General features: G+C 38.2%; 1 protein-coding gene across 2 annotated transcripts in view; it reads right to left on the bottom strand.

Moving 5' to 3' along the window:
• Nucleotides 1-22,850, bottom strand: part of LOC138710977 (1-phosphatidylinositol 4,5-bisphosphate phosphodiesterase-like) — an 85,057-nt gene that overhangs the window by 25,101 nt on the left and 37,106 nt on the right. For both annotated transcript variants that reach the window (XM_069842214.1, XM_069842215.1), the window contains exons 7-20: nucleotides 22,079-22,179; nucleotides 20,258-20,424; nucleotides 17,633-17,843; nucleotides 15,589-15,682; nucleotides 12,284-12,448; nucleotides 11,032-11,211; nucleotides 8,912-9,056; nucleotides 8,667-8,824; nucleotides 8,367-8,573; nucleotides 5,138-5,302; nucleotides 4,118-4,322; nucleotides 3,329-3,538; nucleotides 2,485-2,662; nucleotides 958-1,161 (exon numbers count right to left, since the gene is read on the bottom strand). In XM_069842214.1, coding sequence (XP_069698315.1) covers nucleotides 958-1,161; nucleotides 2,485-2,662; nucleotides 3,329-3,538; nucleotides 4,118-4,322; nucleotides 5,138-5,302; nucleotides 8,367-8,573; nucleotides 8,667-8,824; nucleotides 8,912-9,056; nucleotides 11,032-11,211; nucleotides 12,284-12,448; nucleotides 15,589-15,682; nucleotides 17,633-17,843; nucleotides 20,258-20,424; nucleotides 22,079-22,179 — 2,390 coding nt within the window. The remainder of the gene's footprint in view (nucleotides 1-957; nucleotides 1,162-2,484; nucleotides 2,663-3,328; nucleotides 3,539-4,117; nucleotides 4,323-5,137; nucleotides 5,303-8,366; nucleotides 8,574-8,666; nucleotides 8,825-8,911; nucleotides 9,057-11,031; nucleotides 11,212-12,283; nucleotides 12,449-15,588; nucleotides 15,683-17,632; nucleotides 17,844-20,257; nucleotides 20,425-22,078; nucleotides 22,180-22,850) is intronic.

Consider the following 22,850-nt stretch of genomic DNA (forward strand, 5'->3'; position numbering starts at 1 on the left):
ATAACATAATCAAATTAGTAATAACACTAAAATCTTGAAAGGTTTAAAACGAATTTTCCTTAAGATATAAAACCACTTTCATAGGTCAAACGATGGGAAATTTAACTCCTAGGTATATATGGCTATATTTTGATGTGTGGTTGTGAGGTTAGGAATGCTCTTTATTGGCTTTCATGACTTCATTGTAGGCAGTATTAAGGTAAGCGTTCACTACATCGTATCGCACTCCTCGTATGAATCGCATGCAACGGCTATTTTAAGTACAGTGCGTTCACTGTAACGGCTTCACCTCATCGTCTCATCGGATTCTCCTATCAGCTGTTTAAAACATGATGTCGTACGATATTGACATTACTAAAAGCAGAGGAGTTGAGGTTAGGTCTATTAATTACGTCTGTTAGCGAATAAGAATTTGTAATTGCTTCATGTGTCTTAATTGAAGAGGAAGAAACGAAAGAAATATTGGTTACATAATATATTTGCAAGGAACGACTTCATTACTGTAATGGGAACGCCTCAAATTATATAATTCTTCGCAATTTTCTACACGCAAAATAAGTTTTCCGTCTGCCATCTTGGCGCGACACTGAACATGGCACAACAAAATTGATTTATTAAAGAAGGCCATGATTGCACGCATCGGAAAAGTTGCCCATCCAAGAAACGTGGACGGATTTGCCGAGAGGCGATGCGTCCAATACGATGTAGTGAACACGGTTACATAACAATTACAGCAAAGATAGTCTTTTTCCGATCCGTGCGATTCGTCCGATGCGTGCGATACGATGTAGTGAACGCTTACCTTTATACTGCAAATCATTTCTTCGTATGACGGATGTTAAAAACATTCATTTCCATGAAAATATAGAAATCAATTTTCTGCAGCATTACAATACTTTCTCTTGCAATAAGAACTAGAAACAAGATATTTCACTCCCTGCAGTAACCACTACATACCGGTCATGCTTGGCCTCGAGCTGCTTCATCTGCACGGCCTGGGCAGCCTCCAATAGGCGCTTCAGGATGTCCTGCTGATCTGTCAGATGTTGCTTCACCACCTCCCACTCATCCTTGCGGTGCCTCTCCATCATCTCACTCCACTGTGACGTCTGCTCTGCAACCAGCTTGCGCACAGCGGGGTCAGACACAAGCTCGTTCTTGCTGCAACATAGTTTCAATAAACTGAATTTTTTGTTAGACTTGAATTTGATACTCTACCACAGACCAAGTATTTACAGTCAAAATATTGATGGAGAGGATGTGAGAAAATAGCCTGAACCTAACACAGATTTTTGTAGACTTTAAACAAGCATACGACTGTAATGGCAGAAATAAAATGTTCGAGATTATGCTATATTTTAAAATACCTTCAAAGTTAGTACAACTAACACGATTAACCATGATAGAGACAACAGCTAAAGTTATACAACAAATAGGCATGACAGAGCCTTTCAATGTTACACAAGGGTTAAAACAGGGAGACGTTCTGTTTATCAGAATGGCCCACTGTGATATATTTTTGAAAAATTATTGACGAGCTTACTGGTAATTGAAATATTGATAACAATTACATAGTGTCATTTAAAGAAACGATAGATTTTTATTTATTTTTGTGCGAGATCGTGCGTATTTGCTTGCTTTCCGCACAAAACCAATACGCGGTAAGTGTGAAATACCACATTCAGTATTCCCAACCTAACACACATAACAATTTCCCTATTCTTACCGCTTAAGCGTCATATTCATTTTACTGCTTTAGGCTTTTAACATATTATTTTTAAAGACGTTCAATATAGTAATAATTATAAATTGGAAACTTACCACTGCAATTTCACCTAAATTGCACTGTTAATTATTGTTCTTAAATATTTGCAAAAATTAAGTAAACTCTACAACACCACAAAAGTTACTGCATTTGTAATGCAAGTAACATTAAGGAAGCCGTGAAAAAATCAACAAGATTCCAGACTCATCATAGACTGGGGAAAAAAAAAGACAGACGTATATCACGGCTTGCTGCAGTATAGTAAACACAGAAAACATTTTATAGGAACAATGTTGAAGATAGATATATTTGTTTTCCAAAGTTGCTGTCATTGAACAGAAACCAAGATGGAGATTTCATTGCAACTAATTAGAAATTCCTCTTTCAGGTATGTAATAAACGATCTTCGCACAAAATAATGTACGATACACAAACGGTATGTTTGTTTTCATGTTCTCGGAAATTAAAAAAACTCAACTACGTTTCGCTTTTTCAATCTTTTCCTCGAACATGAAAACGTCAACATACCGCTCTTGTAACGCATATTACTATATTGGGTTATTTTACGATGCTGTATCAACATCTAGGTTATTTAGCGTCTGAATGATATGAAGGTGATAATGCCGGTGAAATGAGTCCGGGTCCAGCACCAAAAGTTACCCAGCACGATAGATTCATATCGCATCTGTAGATCTGTACTTTTATTTTGATATACATACTTCTTGCCCTTGATGAGTTTCTCAATGGCTGTGCATTGCTGCTTCTGCATGCTCAACTGCTCTTTCAGCTGGCGCTTCTTGAGTGCATCCAGCTCCTTCTGCTGCTTACGCACAACTTTCTGGTAGCCCTTCTCTGAGCGGAGTGACTCTGCTGTCAGAGACTCGAACTTCAGGTCCTCTACAAAACAACAACACGTAATAAGTTTTTTTTTAATTACAAAGTTTGTTAAAAATATATCTGTGTATGCTTCATTAACCCACATGTCTGTCCTCTGGGAAGTTTGTTACCACAACAGTTCAGTCTGCACGTGAAGTTCACATGCTTAAGAAAATGTTATGTTTTATTTAACGACGCTCGCAACTGCAGAGCTTATATCAGTGTTGCCGGATGTGCCGGAATTTTGTCCCGCAGAAGTTCTTTTACATGCCAGTAAATCTACTGACATGAGCCTGTCGCATTTAAGCACACTTAAATGCCATCGACCTGGCCTGGGATCGAACCCCCAACCTTGGACATAGAAGGCCAGCGCTATACCAACTCGCCAACCAGGTCGACACACACACACAACGCTTAAGATGTAGACTGATTGGAAACAAAATGTAACAATAACATAAACATGGAATGTTAAAGGGAAATCAGGAGTCAAATTTTGTTATTTTTGGTTAAAAAAAATCAATTTTTTAATTTTTTAATAATGGAGAAAAATTTTTTAAGCTTAAAAATACTATATTCAATGCTCGAGAAATGTAAGGCAAGTGAGGCTTGCAGAATACACACTTTGAAGTAACAAATATAGTTAATAAGACAGTGATACAGAAAAAGAAATAAGATATGAAAAAAAACCTTTCTTCTCCTCCTCTACTTTGGCCCCTTGAGGAGCCCCCTTGCTGCCCTTCTTGCCAGCTGCTCCACCTGCACCTGATCCATCACCTCCCAGTTGCAGGTCCTGTGTGTTGATGTCCGTTTCCTCGATGCCCATCACTTTCATCTGTTGAGCACGCTTCTCCTGGGCGGACAGGAATGCTCGGGGGTCTGACAGTGCTGCCATAAAGTCTGCAGAGTTCACAAGAATCCAATGAAGCAAGTAATCTATATGTTACACTTCACATCCTACTCACTTTATGCTTCTTTTGAAACAACTTATCAGGGAGAGCAGATTTTTAAGAAGGGAAAGATAAAACTTTCGACTTTTTAAAAAATTCCATCACTTGTTGGCAATAACATTGTAAGACACTAATGTAGTAGTAGTAGTAGTAGTAGTAGTAGTAGTAGTAGTAGTAATGGTGTAGTGATAGACGTAGAAACAATTGTAGAGGTAGCAGAATATAAATAGTAATGCAGCAGTAGTAGTTGAAGCAATAGCAGAAATAGTTAGTTGTATTTTTAACAGAAAGAAAGATAGAAAGAAAGGAAAGAAAGAAAAGGAAGGAAGGAAGAAAGAAAGAAAAAAAGAAAGAAAGAAAGAAAGAAAGGAAGAAAGAAAGAAATAAAGAAAGGAAGGAAAGAAAGAAAGAAAGAAAGAAAGAAAGAAAGAAGGAAAGAAAGAAAGAAAGAAAGAAAGAAAGAAAGAAAGAAAGAAAGAAAGAAAGAAAAGGAGACAGCTGTAAAGCACACAGTGAAGATGTTGCTTGCCTTCAAATCCATCGGGCACATAGATCTTGAGCTCAATATTGCAGAACAGCATGGGAAGGGACATGGGGAAGTTGGCTTCTGTACGCAGGGAGATGTGGCGGTATCCAGCCTGCAAGCCATCCAGGGGTAGGATACGCTGCCCCAATAGCTTGCCATTCTCTTCATACACTCCAAATCGCAGCACAGCCAAGTCTGGAAGCACGACCTGAAGCAGACATGACAAGCAAGAATTCAGGCATTACATACATCCAGCTGATCTAAGGTATTTATTGATTAATTAATACAATTTCAATATACAGTATCTGAAACATGATTGTGGTCAGAACTTAACGACATTGTATTGGAACGCAAGACAGCGGAAGACAATATGTCAAATGCTTGAATATTAAAATAATTAAAATAATAATAATAATAATAATAATAATAATAATAATAATAATAATATATCTGAAACAACCTCCAAGGTATATAATAACTGTAGATTATTAAGAAAGATTTTATTTTTAGCCCCAATTCATACAAGTGGTGCCAGATAAAGGGATATGAATTTCATCCATGCAGTAACAGATTTTAAAGACTGTCCATTTGGTAGATTTATTCATTTGTTAACAACCGTATGAGGTAGAATACTCCGTTTTTCTTTCATTCTTTATCTAGAGACAAATGTAGATCCAATCTTACTAGCTTTGTAAACTATACATGTCACTAGTAGTAGAAAAATAATTCAAGGCACTTGATGGTTTTAGTTATTTGTAAGGATCATAATGAGTTTTATACTGCCTTTTTCTCAATGACTTATCTCGATCTATTACCTCACAAGGTTGTTGGTCGAAATTTTTTGCAGTCTGACACTAGAAAAAGTACTAATCCGAATCCTTTTTCAAGGGATTTTATTATTTATTATCACTTCTAAATTTAGTAGCAAAGTGAGAAATGTCTTATATTGATATTTCTGTATCATATGAGTTCAGACGGAAATAAAGGCGAAAAAGTTGTATCAGGTGCTCAGTGCATACAAACCTTCCTGAAGAGGAAAGCTTCCTCATTGTAAACAGGATTCAGCCCGTTGTATGGCACCATGCGCGTTCTGAACTCTCGCCTGATGGTGTCAGTTGGAAGCCCATACATATCCACTTCCACGTACGTACCCACTTTCTTGTCAGACAAGAACTGCCCAGCAATCACCTGGAAAACATTTCCGAACCTCACACACAATTCTGAGCAGCCTCAATGATTGGCACTGAGTTGTAGTCTAGTTACTATACAAACTAATTGTTTAAACTGAATCAATTTAAACAAAAAACACGTCAATTTAGACACTGAAGGGAAGTCTGAAACCAGGCTTAATTACATTTTAGATTTAACCCCTCATCCCCAGCCACCCTGACCCCCTTTATAAATTTCAAATGACAGCCCTATATTTTTACACTTTTTATAATAATTATACTGTAAAATGTTTAATTTTTTTTTACAATAAAGATATATTTATACTTCAATATGAAAGAGCATTCAATTTGTTTATACACCTCATTAATTTATTTCACACCTTTTGTTTTATATTGTTGCCTGACAACCTCGATTGTTGTTACTGTTGATTAGAGCTGAAGCTACAAATATCATTGACCATTTCTTCTAATAGTTGTGTTCGTGTATTATTGTACAGATATGTTGTTGTTTGTTGTTTTCTAATGCCAGGTGTTTGACAATAAAGTCATTTGACCTCTTGCACTCCAATATTTTTAAAGATATTATCATGGTCAGCCACTGAAGCACAGATTTTGAGGTGTTCCGAATCCATTTCTTGGTTTGAGTTGCACAATGGGCAGTTAGGGGACTGATATATTCCAATTCTATGCAGGTGTTTGGCCAAACAATCATGGCCTGTTGCACTGCCATCGTGATCTAATACAGGCCGTAAGGCAGACCACGTGACTCGCTGAACAGCTGATCGCGAAAGGCGGTCTTTCAACCATATGGATTAGTTGCAGTGCATAAAGAATAACATATATTTCTCTGAAATGCAGTGTAATTGCGTCAGTAAAATTTTAAACAGTGATTGTGAGACACTTGAGACACAATTTACTTGCAATTTAAGGTATAATATTATTTTTGGTGTGAAAATTACGTTGTTGCAGGCAAAGTTCGTATGTGTAATACCTGCCTTTATTTCGATTAAATATTGCGCCCTTATGTGCTTAAGTGAAATTTTGGTCTTATAAACAGTAGGCTAAATATGTGTAATAATATATACGTGAAAGTGAAACATTGACTGGCATGTGAAGTAAGTTGTGATTAGGCCTAAGTGCAGCGTTACCGATGTTACTCTTGTCTAATCCATTATTGCTAGTTTACCGTATTTGTCTTATTAAATTTAAATTATTGCGCCCTTTTTATTTGTGAACAACCTACATTATATGAGTAAATAATACGACGTTTGATAATATACACAATTTGAACTAAAAACGAGATACATATAGTATATTACGAAAAATTATACCCTATAGTTTTCATTACTGTTACAGTATCTAGAATTGTAATTAGTTGAAATAAAGCACTCATGCTTCATTACGAAATTCTTGCACATTCATTTATGCACGTTTCAACAATTTTCAGTTGCATCGCACGCATATTTTAATGTGTTGAAGTTATAGGTTATGTTTATTCTATCAGTAATATTCGCAATTATGCATTATAATTAAGCATAACGCTACTTATAACTCATAAATGCAATTTGTCTACACTTCAATTGTATTTATTCGTTTCAGACGGTACTCCAGTCTGAAGTCTGATTAGTTTAATATGTTACTAGGGCTAAACTAGCGCTGAGGTAGTTCCCTTCGTATTCATACATCTTGCATATACAAATTAGTTCGGTTCGTTCAGGATTTTAATATGCCTTGCTTATAGGATCAAATGCATCTCCACAAAAAATAAATTCAACTGTTTTCAGTTCAGAAATTACCGGAACTATACCTCAGCGCTACTAAGTAATATAACGTATGTACATATCATAGGAGGGACTGTGGTGAATTTTCTACCTATAAGTAAGGACGGTAACCGTGTTCTGAAGTTTATCCTAAAATATATTCTTCTTTATTAAATCTCAAAACAGTTTTCGTTCTCAACTTTAACCTAAAATGTTGACGCAGATAGGTTATGTTAACATGGTAAATTCTCTTCACATAAAAATAACACAGTTTTATTTATTATTCCTGCCACATTATGCAACACATAAATGGAACTTATGCACATATTACATTGAATAAAAATTTAATTGTATTATTTATTTGTTCCCTACTATACTGGGTTGTAATGAATTGTATTTATCTAATCTACCAGGTTAACACACAACTGTACATACATTAATTTCATAGGAGGGACTGTGGTAAATTTTGTACCTACAAGTAAGGAAGGTAGATGTGCTAAATTAAAATCACAATATAAATAATTCTTCTTTATTAAATCTCAAAATAGCTTCCATTCCAAACTTAAAATGTTGATGCAACCAGGTTATGTTAACATGTAAAACTCCGTTCACATTAAAATAACACAGTTTTGTAATTATTTCTGCAACATATTATGCAATAAGAAGTGTGAAGGGGTCTTATACACACATTACACTAAATAAAATTGAGCGCCGACACGCTATGAAGTAATATATTTCACTCAGCTCCGTATACTCAAATAGAAAAGCCCGACTCACCGAGTGACGTCACACAACCTGCATTACGGCCTGGTCTAGATCACGATGGCAGTGCCTGTTGCCAATCTAAATGCAGCTACAGACGATTTTCGTGGTAAATCGGGAATTAACTGTGGATTTTGATGCAGGGAGTTCCATTTTTTCCCTTGGGATTGAGTTATCAGATTTTGTTTGTTGAAGTCTAAGTATGTAGATTTAATAAATCTCTTCACAGAGTAATACGTAGATTTAGTAACAGGTCTGTAAGTAGCAGTGCTGCCCTTCTTTGCTAAAGCATCCGCATTCTCGTTTCCCAGGATTCCACATGGAAATGGTGTAAGTTATACCCTTCAACAATTTAGAATATAAAGTAACTGTATATGAGATCCACTATTCATGGCATGATGCAATAATTTTATTGAACAATGGAGGAAGAGTACCAATAGAGACAATCGAGATACTTGGAGAAATAGTGTCTCCAGCTCTGCCTATCATTCTACTAGGGCCTGTTAGGGATCCAAAATCGCTTGCTTTGGTAATAAACTGAAAACTCAGTGCTGCACCAACCTGCACAGAGCACTGAGCAGCAATGACACCATCCACAGGGGCATCTGCAAAGGGGTCGAAGCTGCGGTCGGCTCGGCGCATGAAGTCTGGCTTCAGCAGGTAGCCGCAGTTGCCATTGTACTCGAATTTGCCCTGGTTGAGCTGCATGGGCAAGTCAGGTGTCTGGAAGTTGAGTGACACCATTTGGCAGCCGGCATTCCAGAACACCTGTGAATGAACAGAGAAGAAACGTGCATCCATTCCATTGAACACTCGAGCATTCATGATGTATTGTAATTACAGTCCTCATCTAGCACCCACCTGAGGCATGTAGTTGGAAGAATCAGCACGTGTGCCTTTGGGATAGATGCGGGACATCTGTCGCTTGTTGTAGTTAACAAACTCGATGGCCTGAGATTTCAGGTACCCCAGCCCCGCGGTTTCAGCAAACGAAGACATGTTGTGGTGGATGTCCTTCTCTGCAAATCAAGAACAGACTCCTCACACAGACTCACACTCACCTCCCTCTTAACCTGCAAAACACACGCCCACTCATATCAACTCACGCTCTGCCACGTCAAAGCCCTGGAACTTGATTGGTTGCGCATAGTTCACCATTGATGACAGCCAAGGGTGTACATTAGTGGTGGATCCCGTGTACTGCACCTGAATGGGGACGTCCTCTGGTACAGTAGTGCCCTCTACTATCTCCTATCGAAAACAAAGATGCAATGATTTAGATAAAAGGAATTACAAGCACTGTATTATTTAACAAGGACATCTCCTGTGAACTATTTTTTTATTTTATTGGGTTATTTTACGACCCTGCATCAACATCTAGGTTATTTAGTGTCTGAATGATATGAAGGTGATAATGCTGGTGAAATGCGTCCAGCACCGAAAGTTACCCAGCATTTGCTCGTATTGGGTTGAGGGAAAACCCCGGAAAAAACCTCAACCAGGTAACTTGCCCCGACCGGTATTCGAACCCGGGCTACCTGGTTTCGCAGCCAGATGCGCTGACCGTTACTCCACAGGTGTGGACCCTGTGAACTATGTTTTATTTTATTAGTTACCGGTACCAATGATATGGTATTTTAGCTAATACAGAAAATTATCTACAATTTATCTACTGTCTACTTTAGGCAAACTTATTGCACCATGTTTCAATCACGATCTCTATACATGTAGAGAAAAAGTCCCATTCATAATGAAAATGTAAGCCTCATGGCCTTAATTCCTCAGAATGAATGAATGAATGAATGAATGAATGAATGAATGAATGAATGAATGAATGAATAAATGAATAAATAAATAAATAAATAAATAAATAAATAAATAAATAAATTAAAACAAAGTTTGAATGTTCTTGCCAAGACAGTATGTAGGCTCTTTTGTTTCAGTGTAAACAGTCATTCTTGTTTCTGGTAATGAAACTTGTATTAATCTGAAAAGTTTAATTAGAAGTTTGGAAATCATTTAATGATTACGGCAAAAAATATTGGTAGAGGATTTAGTGGATGAAGAGACTGAAGAAGCATAGAGGATCGGTTGCACTAAGTTAATACCAGAAAAGTCTAAAAGAAGATATGAAGTAATTTTCTGAATGAAGGCTCCATTTGTTTCTACTTATTGCATACTAGTGTGGTAAGTAGTTATAACAGCAGCACCACAGCCTACTATATACAGTCACGAAGCTTGAGTTTTGAGGGTGCTAGAAACAATAGAATGTGACGGTTCTATTTTGCATTGCCTGTAATGAGGCGATATTAGCGATCTTAGTGGTGAGCAACTATCTAATGTTTGCATATTTACTACATATTGAGCTTCGTGACTGTATATACTAGACTGTGACAGCACTGTGATTTCTTTTGTTTGCATAATAACCAGAACATGCGGTACTGTCAACTTAAAAAGCATGTAAACAATGGTAACTAGAGAAAAAAGCATGATCGTCCAAAAAGTTAACATTATGAGATAATTTGCCATGCTATAATATTTAATACGTCATTGCTGTCATAGCAACCTCTTTCTTCATAGACCATGATATCAAACTACCCATCATTACAAATCTAATGTTATTTCTTTATCAATTGTTTTATAATGTTGTCATAAAAAAAAAATTTATGAAACATGTTTATAATGTTATACAGTTATTCCACTCGTCAAATTTAGGAAACTCACTTCACTCGTTCCCTAAAAATCGACTCATGCATGCCATAATGTATAACATTATGAACTTGTTTCATAACCTACTTTTATGATATAAGGATTCTGGAAACGTGCATTTGTGCGAAAATCTCGAAAAGACTTTTTTTTATTAAAAAAAATGTTATGTTTTATTTAATGACGCTCGCAACTGCAGAGGTTATATCAGCGTCACCGGATGTGCCAGAATTTTGTCCTGCAGGAGTTCTTTTACATGCCAGTAAATCTACTGACATGAGCTTGTCGTATTTAAGCACACTTAAATTTTTATTTTATGTACTGTATAACGAGAAAATAGAAATGGCATGTCTGATTGTTCTACATAACAGAACTTCTATTACTGAAAGCTGTTAATTTTTTTCACAAAACCGTGACAATGACCATGATCAAAGCTCAACTGTAATGTGAAATAGTTAATAAAATCTTATAAATTACTGTTGAAGGAAAGAGCAGTATTTCACTAAATTAGCAAGATCACCTCTTTCTTATCGATGATGGGGGCAGAGGCATCTTCCTTCTCTTCATCCTCGATAACGAACTGCCCCTGCATGAAGAGGTCCAGTTCTGCCTTCTCTACTTCCGGCTTCAGCCGCTTGTTTTTGATAAGGATCTTACGCTTCAGCTGGTTTGGTGATGGCAATGGCGCCCCTGGTTCTAACTGCAAGTAAACAGCAAACACTCTTCAACTGGAACCACAGTGTGCTCTATCACATTCTCCAACAACATCCAAGAAGAATTTCACTGAGCTATAACTTACAGGTACTTGGCTTCTCGCCAAAGGGATCATTTTATATCCACGTCAGATTTGTAATGGACCAATTTTCTCTGAGCAATTAATTTCATCATTCCCATTTTATCATTGCATTGTTTCAATACTGCCATATCGTGACGTAGAGTTATGACCTTTTTTTCGCCACAGTAGGTCACCAACCCCTCAATAATAATGTCCAAAAAAAGTGTTTTGTTGAATCATGTATAACTTTTGAACAAATAAACATAGCAAAACGAAAAGTATATCACCGCATAGACAAAGGAGTCCCATAATTATTATAAACATCCGCACGAAACCGATGGGACCCTCAAAGCTGGCGAGACGAGTGAGGAAAAACATAATACCTCCAAAATTGAGTTCTGGTGGCCATTTTATGTGCATAACTCCTTGAGATCTTAATCGATACGAACATCTGAGATATAAATCAATCAAGCCTGCCAAGGCCGACTACATAAATGAGTAAAATATTATCTTTGGTAAACTGGGCACTCAACTGTTAAAAACTAGTCGTGGTAATTTGTAAACTTTCAAAATGCTTTGTCCTCCACAAATTCTATCACAATCTGGCCGAGGATCGAACCTGGGTTGCGTGCATGGAAGACCAGCGTGCTAGCACTTTAGCAACAGTCGAGGCTATCTGCAAATCTTGCATACAATAGCTAGTGCAGTATTTGCTATATCAATGAAAATGTCTGTTCCAAAACTAACTATATTACATATTTTAAAATCGATTACAAAGCTAAGGAAGGCCAGTATGTAGTTTTAATGTAAATGACATGGAAAGACGTAAAAATAATTAACATTTAATTTTAATAAGTTAATGGCAATGCTCTAATTTACAAAAATTTATCCTTTGCAGAGCTGCAGATGAGAAAAAACTTAATGCAGTATGTAATTAATTATGTAAAAATCCGGGCTCCACTAATCACAACTACATACGTATGTTCAATCAACGCACAGGGCTGTCAGAAAGAGGTTCCTTGAGTAGCAGGTCTCCCAGAATGTCGTTGCAGTACTTGGCAAGCTTGTATTGCTGCCCCTTGCAGCAGTGGTTCTCAAACGACAGAATCACAGGGTAGTCCGATGTCACAAATGCTGTGTCTCGAAGCGCATAAATCACATCCTGGAACAGAAATTGTCATCAACCACACAATTCTGAAGTAATACTTCGTAACTAATGTCTTTAAGTACCCATTTTCCCTACGTTAGGTTAGTTATTATCTTATTGGTTTATTATTGTCGTAAGCATTAGAAGTATGCTATAGACATACATACTGTATACAGGGTGATTCAGACCACCCGTAACAGTAATTTATTTCGGAAAATAGTGCATTAAAATTTTCGAGACAAAAATATTTATGACTAAATCACATGTGAACTTTCACTTGAGCTTGATTTCATCAATCAGCTCTAACAGGAAGTAGGGTCAGTGGCGTATCACTTTAAAATTTCAAATGGAAGTCGGGGTCAAATAGGGTACCATTTGATAGAGCTCTTCAAAACAAACAACTTTCATAGGAAACATTTTTATTAATTCCTATTCTTTCAATGAGAAAACGTACGAAAAGGCAATGAATGGGTGATTCGGATCACTCGTAAGTCATTTATTTCGGAAACTATTGCATGAAAACTTTCGAGACAAGAATATTTATGAATGAACCATATGTGAACTTTCACTAGAACTTGATTTCATCAATCAGCTCTAATAGGAAGTAGGGTCAGTGGCGTATCTCTTTAAAATTTCAAATGGGAGTCGGGGTCAAATAGGGTACCATTTGATAGAGCTCTTCAAAACAAACAACTTTCATAGGAAACGTTTTTATTAATTCCTATTCTTTCAATGAGAAAACGTACGAAAAGGCAATGGGTGATTCGGATCACTCGTAAGTCATTTATTTCGGAAACTATTGCATGAAAAATTTCGAGACAAGAATATTTATGAATGAACCACATGTGAACTTTCACTAGAACTTGATTTCATCAATCAGCTCTAACAGGAAGTAGGGTCAGTGGCGTACCACTTTAAAATTTCAAATGGGAGTGGGGTCAAATAGGGATCCATTTGATAGAGCTTTTCAAAACAAACAACTTTCATAGTAACGTTTTTATTAATTCCTACTCTGCCAGTCACTTGACCACGCCTAAGTGTTAGAAGTCACTGACAGTGTTAGAAGAAGAGTACAGGTGTGTGTTGCTCAGAACGGCAAACAGTTTGAAAATTTATGAAAAATTAATAGAATTGTGAAGCCTTTCAGTAAAATGTCAACATTAATTGTCCTGTTTACATTTTCGTCTTGTAACATTTCTCAATACTGATGACATTGTCTTTTTGTACGTTTTCTCATTGAAAGAGTAGGAATTGATAAAAACGTTTCCTATGAAAGTTGTTTGTTTTAAAGAGCTCTATCAAATGGTACCTTATTTGACCTAACTCCCATTTGAAATTTTAAAGTGATACGCCACTGACCCTACTTCCTATTAAGGCTGATTGATGAAATCAAGCTCAAGTGAAAGTTCACATGTGCTTTAGTAGTAAATATTTTTGTCTAAAAAATTTTAATACACTAGTTTCCGAAATAAATTACTGTTATGGGTGGTCTGAATCACCCTGTATATTTAGTCAACCTTACACGTGGTTGAGATATTAGATGAATATGCCTTGTGTGATAATTGTGCATATTGCTTCTAGCAGGGAAATTGTTAAGATTAGTCTTTTTTTTTTCTTTCAGAGGAGGACTCACAGGCAAGCACCGCAGCCTTAGGCTTACTGTACAACCTCCTTATATTGATTGTTGAAGTCCTTAGGATCGCTTCTTTCAAGCGCATGATTCAATGCATGCTGTCATCATATCGATTCAACCACAGCATCCAGTTCTGACTGGAGACCTGATCCTCCACCTGCCTGTGATGTTATTCTGCAGCCTCCTCAGATCGATGGCATCTGTTTGCAATTCATGTGCCTGAATCTACTGCAACTTCAACCAGAAGAACATGTTGCCATCGATTCCACGACTCACCAAGGCGCCATTATCCAAGGGAGCTACATTCCCCCGGTCATCCACAGTTCGCTTATTAAAGACCCTGTGGCTTCCCTAGATATGTGCAGCTCCCGCAGACAGAGGCCGCCTATAGGCAGATCCTGGAACCTCGTCCTCCATGTCCTTCTGGTCGACCTGTGACTACTGAGATGATTAGTGAAATGATACTAATGAAGCCAAAACTACTGAGATGATTAGTGAAATGATACTAATGAAGGCAAAATAAGTCCGAGGTCCAATGCCAAAAGTTACGCAGCAATTCTGCTCCGAGTGGTTGAGGTAGAACCTCAGAGGAAACCTCAACCAAGTAACTTGTCCCGACAAGGATTTAAACCCTAGTCCACTCGTTTCATGGTCAAGAAGGCTAACTGTTACTTCACAGTGGTGGACTAAGATTAGTCTTAATATATGTCAAACAAAAATATATATATTGATAGCTGTTAAGATATATTCGTTAATAAATAAAAGCCAGCAATGAGCACCATAAGCACACGCATATTATAAACTTACATATACAAGGTGAATCTGAATATGTGGGACCCACGTCACTAGAACAATGAAAAAATGTTATACGACCATGTGTCCATTTGTACCGCATTTCTGAGTTATCGGTACAGTTATGTTGCAGTAATGATAGAGAGGCTTAACATTACAGGAAATTCTCAAAATGACTCACTATGGCTTGAAGCAAGAATGCAGTCGTCGACGTGTAGAGTAAAATCCAGTGGATTTAAGTCTGGGGAACGTGCAGGCCATCCAGTGGCTCTGCACGTCCTATTCATTTGTTAGAAAATAGTTCATTCAATACATTTCTAGATTTTTATTTGTGGGACCATCTCAAAGAACTTCTGTCCTCAGAACCCATTCCCACTGTTGAAATACTCAATCAGCATGTACAACATGGCTGCCAACAAATCTGATAAACACCTGGTATATACAAGTGATCACATCCACGTAGAGAAATGCAGCACAGTAAAGCTATGCACCTGTCAATTATTTTTAATGAAAAAAATGTGGTGTATGAATGGAAGTCAAAGAAGATGCATGGGAGAAGATACAAAAGAAAATGTTACATATTTTGATCTCATTACTGCCATAGCTGCAGAAACCTTGCAAGTTATATTAGCAGTAGTGCTTGAAATTTCGGCATTGTCTCCAACCATTAAAATGAAATAAACTGTGGCATAAAATCCCCACAGCACAAAGCACACTAAATCTACCATACCTTGAACACAATATCCGTGCACATGGCCTTCCCGTGAGTAATAATGGGCTCCTCGTCCTTTCCCAGTCCATCCCAACAGTCCAACTCCACACACCTGCATACAAACACATAAGACATAAACTAAGCCTAACATATTCTAACTGGTATAAGCTAATGTGCCAAACTGACACTTTTCATTCGTGAAACTTCTAACTGGTATATTTAAAGATGTTAATGTTATGTTTTATTTAACGATGCTCACAACTGCAGAGGTTATATCAGCATCGCTGGATGTGCCGGAATTTTGTCCCGCAGGAGTTCTTTTACATGCCAGTAAATCTACTGACATGAGCCTGTCGCATTTAAGTACACTTAAATGCCATCGACCTGGCCCGGGATCGAACCCGCAACCTTGGGCATAGAAGGCCAGCACTATATCAATTCGCCAACCAGGTCGATATATATTTAAAGAAGGGTGTAATAAAATTAAATGTGGTATGGAAGAAATTCTGTTCAAATCAGTCACTATATCTTCATTAAATATGCTAAGCACTTTGTACTAATGCCATGATGGATAGTTACTTAAAAAAATCGTCATTCTTTGATTCTTTTCCTTACACCATATGGCCATGAATGCTGCAATGTGCAAAACAGTAATTTGCTAGCATATCCAACGAGAAGCAAGCATTGCAATGCTGGCAATATTCACCACAGATATTTTCTTCCATCCAGCATACAGTAAATAAATATGAGTATTTTCCCTCGACCAAAAGAACAGCAGGCAAGGATTGCGACAAAATTCAGAGTGAGTTAGATAAGGATATAGTTAAGTGACAGGAAGCGAGATTCCCCCATGTCAATAATGCTACAACTTTTAAAATGTTGACAACACTTTTACTGCGACTTCCACTAGATACCGCATCTCACGCAGTCAATCAGAACACTTTTAATGGATGCTCTTTCTGGTATGCTTATAATTCTCCTATAAAAGAAACTGTAGTTTTTAGGTTGGGCAGATGGGTCACACACATTCACAAATAAGGATTTTTCTCAAGACAATCCAAGTAACCTTCTACATGTATTTCATACTTTTATACCGGCTTTCTTAAGGCTATGAATCTGTGAAATTTCTAACTTCTAAATTTTTACACCAATTAATCTGAAACTTTAAACACATATTTCTTACAATGTGGACATGCAATACACAAATTTTCACTTTGATATTCCAATTAGTTTACTTATAATTAATTTTTGTTGTTTTTTTAATAGTGGATTATAATAATTGTCCTAACTTTCAAACTTTACATAATTTTTCTTTAAATTTATATTTAATTTATTCCTGATAGATTTATGTAAAATATGACACATGCTTTTCATGTTTTTTCAATTACTTTTTGGGAAAAATAATATTTACCTTTTTAGTTGTTAATTTTTCAATTTTTTAAACCTTATCACATCCTCAACACATGGTGATTTGAATACTTCCAATAGCAGAAGAAAACACGTGTCGATTTACTTCACATGCTTTTGTGGACTTCTGTGCAAAATTTCACTGAGATAGGAGAAAAACTGCATTCATTAGAGCATTTTGAATATTACAAAATGTTGAACATTGGAAAATCGAGAGAACGAGTATCAAAGTACAGCATGTATGTAACATATACTATCAATATCCTTCCTTCCTATGCAGGTCTACTACACACATTTTTCTCCTACATAACAGCGTGAAATATGAACTGAACGAAAAGTAAAATTAGTTAGGAAATATATATTGATTGCACCTTGTATCCAATTATGTCACTGTCTTCTTTTTTCCTTTTCTTCTTGATTTCCATTCAGCTTATGTAGCTCGTTAGATATAAAGCTTCAACAATTTTCAATGGCCAAGAACAGTACAATGATGATAGTAAAATGGTCGAATAATGAGAGAGGAAAGGAGAGTATCACAAGAAAAACTGCTTCAGCATTGTCTTAATACCCTTGGACATCCTGGGATCTGAAAGTCAATGCACTTGTCAACTAACTTATGAAGTGAATCCTCAAGGAAACTAAAGCTCTGCCATACCTGCATCCTGCCAGAAGCACCTGACGGTACATCTCAACAGAGGAGCGGCCTCCAAACTGGCGACCTGTCAGGTAAGTGTTGTGGGAACTATTGATGTAGTAATGAGACAAAGGTTGGTCCATGTCCATGTAGATGTCCAAGCGATCAAGAAACACAGGTGCATTCTCGTCAGACATGAGGTAGCGAATCAGTCCATCTTTGGTCAACTTTCCTGCAAAATCAGACCCGAAGCACTCACTATTTTAATTCTTTACTACATCACCCAATTTTTTTTTTCCATCGAAGGAGGGCTCGTAGGCAAGCAACGCAGCCTTAAGGTACGGTCACACATCGCTACTTTTGCTGCGCAACTTTTGTACTGCAGCTGCAAAAGTTGCGTGTCATGTTCACACGTAAGCCAAAAGTAGCACGCCTCACACTACTTTTCGTGCTGTGCAACCCGAGTGTTGCAAAAGTTGCAACTGGAGGTTGCGAGTCTGTTCACACATAAGGCGGTACTTTTGCAGCCGCAGTCATGCTGCAGGTTTCCATCTCCGTATTGACTTCTCAATATACATTTTGTGGTTATGTTCGCATTATTAATAAACTCATCCAAAAGCTTACTTATCTATTATTTGCTTTTCTGTCATATCTAGTATTCAGAAATTGACATTATTTTTACTATAAAGCTTTTAAAAACGCCTATATACTTAAATGATAACCAACAGTATATTCACCTAATCAAAGTTGGCAACCCTCCTGTTTGGAACAACGCTACGGAAAATAAAAAAAAATGAATTATATCGTCAGCAATTATGCTCAGACTGTGTTGTGTATTTAATAGTTGTTACAAATAATTTATTTTCATCACATTTAACATTAAAATATATCCAAACAAAAGTATCATTGGCACATTTGGGTGGTAACACTGGTTGCAACCGCAGCAAAAGTTTCAACAAAACCAATATCAAGAATGCTGCGGCTGCAACCCTGAGAACCCTGTTCATACGGCGCTACTTTTAAGCTGCACGCAGCATGGAAAAGTAGCGGGCAGCAGGTTCGGTAGCCGCTACTTTTCGGATTGCACTGTTGCTCACACATCGCAGTACAAGAGTTGCGCAGTTTTTTGTACTGCATCGCTACAAAAGTAGCGACGTGTGATCGTACCTTTAGGCTTATTGTGCAACCTCCTTTTTTTATTGGGACGATTCTGAAGTCCTTAGGACTACTCATCAAGCACGTGATTCACTTTGTGGTGCCATCTTATAGATTCAGCTACAGCATCCAGGTCTGACAGAGTCCGCTAAACAGGAACGCCCCTCTGCCTACCTGTGATGTTCCTCTGCAGCCTCCTCAGATTTGATGGCATCTCTTCGTAGTTCACGTGGATGAATCTGCTGTATCCTTAACCAGAGAGACTTGCTGCCGTCGATTCCACGACTCACAAAGGTGTCATCTATCTAAGGGAGCTACACTCCCCCTATATATAATCGCAGTCCATTTATTAAAGCCCCTGCGGTTTTTGATAAGTACAGCTCCTGTAGACAGATGCCATCTGTAGGTGGATCCTGAAACCACGTCCACCATGTCCTCCTGGTCAACCTGTAACTACTGAAGATGATTAATGAAATAATGCTAATAAAGGCAAAATGAGTCCGAAGTCCAACGCCAAGTTACCCAGCAATTCTGCTTCAAGAGGTTGAGGGAAAACCCCGAAAGAAACTCTAACCAGGTAACTTGCCCCAACCAGGATTTGAACCTGGACCCACTCATTTCACGGCAGAAAGGCTAGCATTGGACATATCACCCAATTATTCAGCCTTTATATTAACTTTCACAGTTCACATTTCTCACTAACTTCAATTTTTTTCTGAGAGAAACACTAAAAAAAATGTCGTCAGAATGTGTCAGAACAGGAGACCACTATAAACGACGATATTAAGGTATGCTACTGGAGCTAAATGACAGATGTGAGCAGTATGGGATGAAGATAAATGCAAACAAGACGAAGACAATGGTTATCAGAAGAAAACTAAACAAGATAAAAGTGCAAGTTCGAAATGAGGTGGTGGAACAAATGGACAGCTTCAAATACTTGGGGTGTACTATAAGCAATAACATGAGCTGCTGCCAGGAAGTCAAAAGGAGGATAGCAATGGCAAAGGAAACTTTTAATAGAATAAGGAGCATCTTCTGCGGATCTCTGGAAAAGAAGTAAGGAAGTGATTAGTGAAGTGCTTTGTGTGGAGTGTAGTACTGTATGGGTCAGAAACATGGACATTACGAAGAGGTGAAGAAAAACAACTGGAAGTATTTGAAATGTGGATATGGAGAAGAATGGAGCGTGTGAAATGGAGATAGAATACGAAGTGAAGCTGTGCTAGAATGAGTGTGTGAAGACAGAAAAATACTGAAACTGATCAGGAAGAGAAAAAGGAATTGGCTGGGTCACTAACCGAGAAGAAACTGCCTACTTAAGAATCCACTGGAAAGAATATGATATCAGATGATAGACAACACTAAGATACATGGATCATATTCGGAGACTAAGAAAAAGGCGGAAGATAGGGAAGGTTGGAGTGTGCTGGGTTTGCAGTCAAAGACCTGACTTTGGGTAGAACACTATGAATGAATGATGTCACTCACGCTCATTGCGCGCCTGCTCATCCTGCTCATATGTGCTGATGATCTCAGCTGCACGCTTCTCATCATACAGCGGGTACAGAATCTCGTTCAGTCGCGGATCCCTCTGCTTCTCGTTCAGGAAGAGGATGAACTGGTCCACGTTGATTGTTTCTGCCTTGCCTTGTGTGCTTCACAAACAGAATGAACACACAGTTAAACATATGTATCAAAATAAACAAATCCCAAGCTCCACACAGTCTGTTCGCTGTATTTTTAATCCTGATGTCAAAGAATGAGCATTTACCTGAACAATTTGCTATGGCACATAAAAGCATACAGTAGTTCCATATCATTTCTGTTCAAGTACGAGGCGCATCCAGAAAGTAAGTTTCCCGATTTTTTCCCTTGAAAGTAAACGTAATTAGCCGTGTCAATTGCACATGCGTAACAGATCTATGACGTATCAATCATATGCCAGCCGGACAGGTCCCGCCTGGTGCCAGTAGCGTGGCAGCAGTGGTCCGAAATGGAAGCTCTTATTCCTTCTCCCACCGCCTGCGAGGTTCGGTCGGTGATAAAATTCTTTAATGCACAAACCATTGTGCCAATTGAAATTCATCGGCAGCTCTGTCAGGTCTATGGGCCGAACATCATGAGTAAGCAGATGGTGCGTTGCTGGTGTAGGCAGTTTTCCGAAGGTCCTCAAAGTGTCCATGATGAAGAGCGCAGTGGGCGACCGTCCCTCATCAATGATGATCGTGTTGAGCTGGTGCGGCAGTGCATCATGGAGAACCGTTGCTTCACGATTATGGAGCTGAGCAGCCATTTTCCGCAGATATCGCGATCCTTGTTGCATGAGATTGTCACTAAGCACCTGCTGTTCAAAACAGTGTGTTCCAGGTGGGTGCCGAAAAACCTGACACCCGAACACAAAATGCAACGTTTAGGAGCAGCACTGACATTTCTGCAATGATATCACGATGACGGCGACGAATTCCTCGACAGGATCGTCACGGGCGATGAGACTTGGATTTCGCACTTCACCCCGGAAACCAAGCAGCAGTCAATGCATTGGCGGCATAGTGGATCACCGGTCAGGACGAAATTCAAACAGATGCTGTCGGTACAGAAGGTGATGTGCACGGTGTTCTGGGACAGGAAGGGCATCCTGCTCATTGACTTCCTTCCAAGAGGTGAAACAGTGAACGCTGACCGTTACTGTGAAACACTGCGAAAATTGCGACGTGCCATTCAAAACAAGAGGCGTGGAATGCTTACTGCAGGTGTTGTGCTCCTCCACATACGGCTCGGCGCATAGCAGCTGTTTTGACGGAATTTGGCTGGGAGTTGTTTCATCATCCACCCTACAATCCTGATCTTGCTCCCAGCGATTTTCAAGTTTTCTTGCACCTCAAGAAATTCCTATCCTCTGGTGAGCATTTTGGCAACGACGAAGAGCTCAAGACGTCTGTCACATGCTGGTTCCATTCACAGGCGGCAGAGTTCTACAACAGAGGGATACAAAAGTTGATCCCACGATACGACAAGTGTCTCAATTCTGATGGTGGCTATGTTGAAAAATAGCTGAAACATTGCTGTACCTGTTGCCAATAAATGTTTTCCTGAAAGTGTGTGTTCTTTTTTAAAAAAAAATAGGGAAACTTACTTTCTGGATGCGCCTCGTACATCTATTTCCACAGATCGGTTTTGCCATGTTATACTACCTAGGTAAATATTCCTTGAAACAGAACACTGAGAAAATAGAAGGAAATGCACACTAAATGGTAGAGAACAATAATGACAATAGTGTTAAATAATACTGTTCAAACTGACTACACTCACATAGACTGGAAGAGCTCCTCGATGTCGTTCCTGGGACAGATCTTATGATACAAATCATAGAACTTGTCAAAAGTGAAGTCCTCAGGCTCTATCACATCATTCTGCACATAAAATATAACATGTGTCGTGAATAAGTGAAGTGTGTGAAGGTAACCAGAGCCCTTGTTCATTTTACTCGTGTTACCCAGACAAACAAAACTGTAAAGATAAAAAAGACTAAAGAATGAACAGATACATACACAATGCGATAGTTTCGCAGTTTTCGTCACACCAGCAATATGAAATGTGAATTGGCAGTGGCAGTGACAGAAATCATAAAAGATATATATGGTGGAAGGGAACCTATTACATTAATTCACAGAGGCAATAGATGAAATCAATGTGAACAACTTTTTTCAAATAAGTTTTTTAATACGCCCAATAGTTTTGAAAATACGAAATGTAACGTGTTGTAATGCTGCAAAGAGTACCAGTGCTCCTTGAGGTCATTGCTCTTCAGTAAGGGTGACTGTAACTCCAATCATCCACTCCACAAGACTTGCGAGAGGAGAATATAAACAAAAACGTCTCCGTCAGTTTTACTGAAAGGTCCCACAATACAGTAACATTTTTGTCATAAACTGTTTAAGATCATGCAGATACCAGTATTAAGCTACAGTTTCTCCTGCTTCTTTGCATATTTCATACTTCACCAACATTCTATCATAATCACCATCATCTGTGCCATTGCGATTATGGTTATTCTTATTGATGGTAGTGGTAGGAGTGGTAA

Source organism: Periplaneta americana, chromosome 12 (assembly GCF_040183065.1).
Source record: "Periplaneta americana isolate PAMFEO1 chromosome 12, P.americana_PAMFEO1_priV1, whole genome shotgun sequence".
Lineage (NCBI taxonomy): Eukaryota > Metazoa > Arthropoda > Insecta > Blattodea > Blattidae > Periplaneta > Periplaneta americana.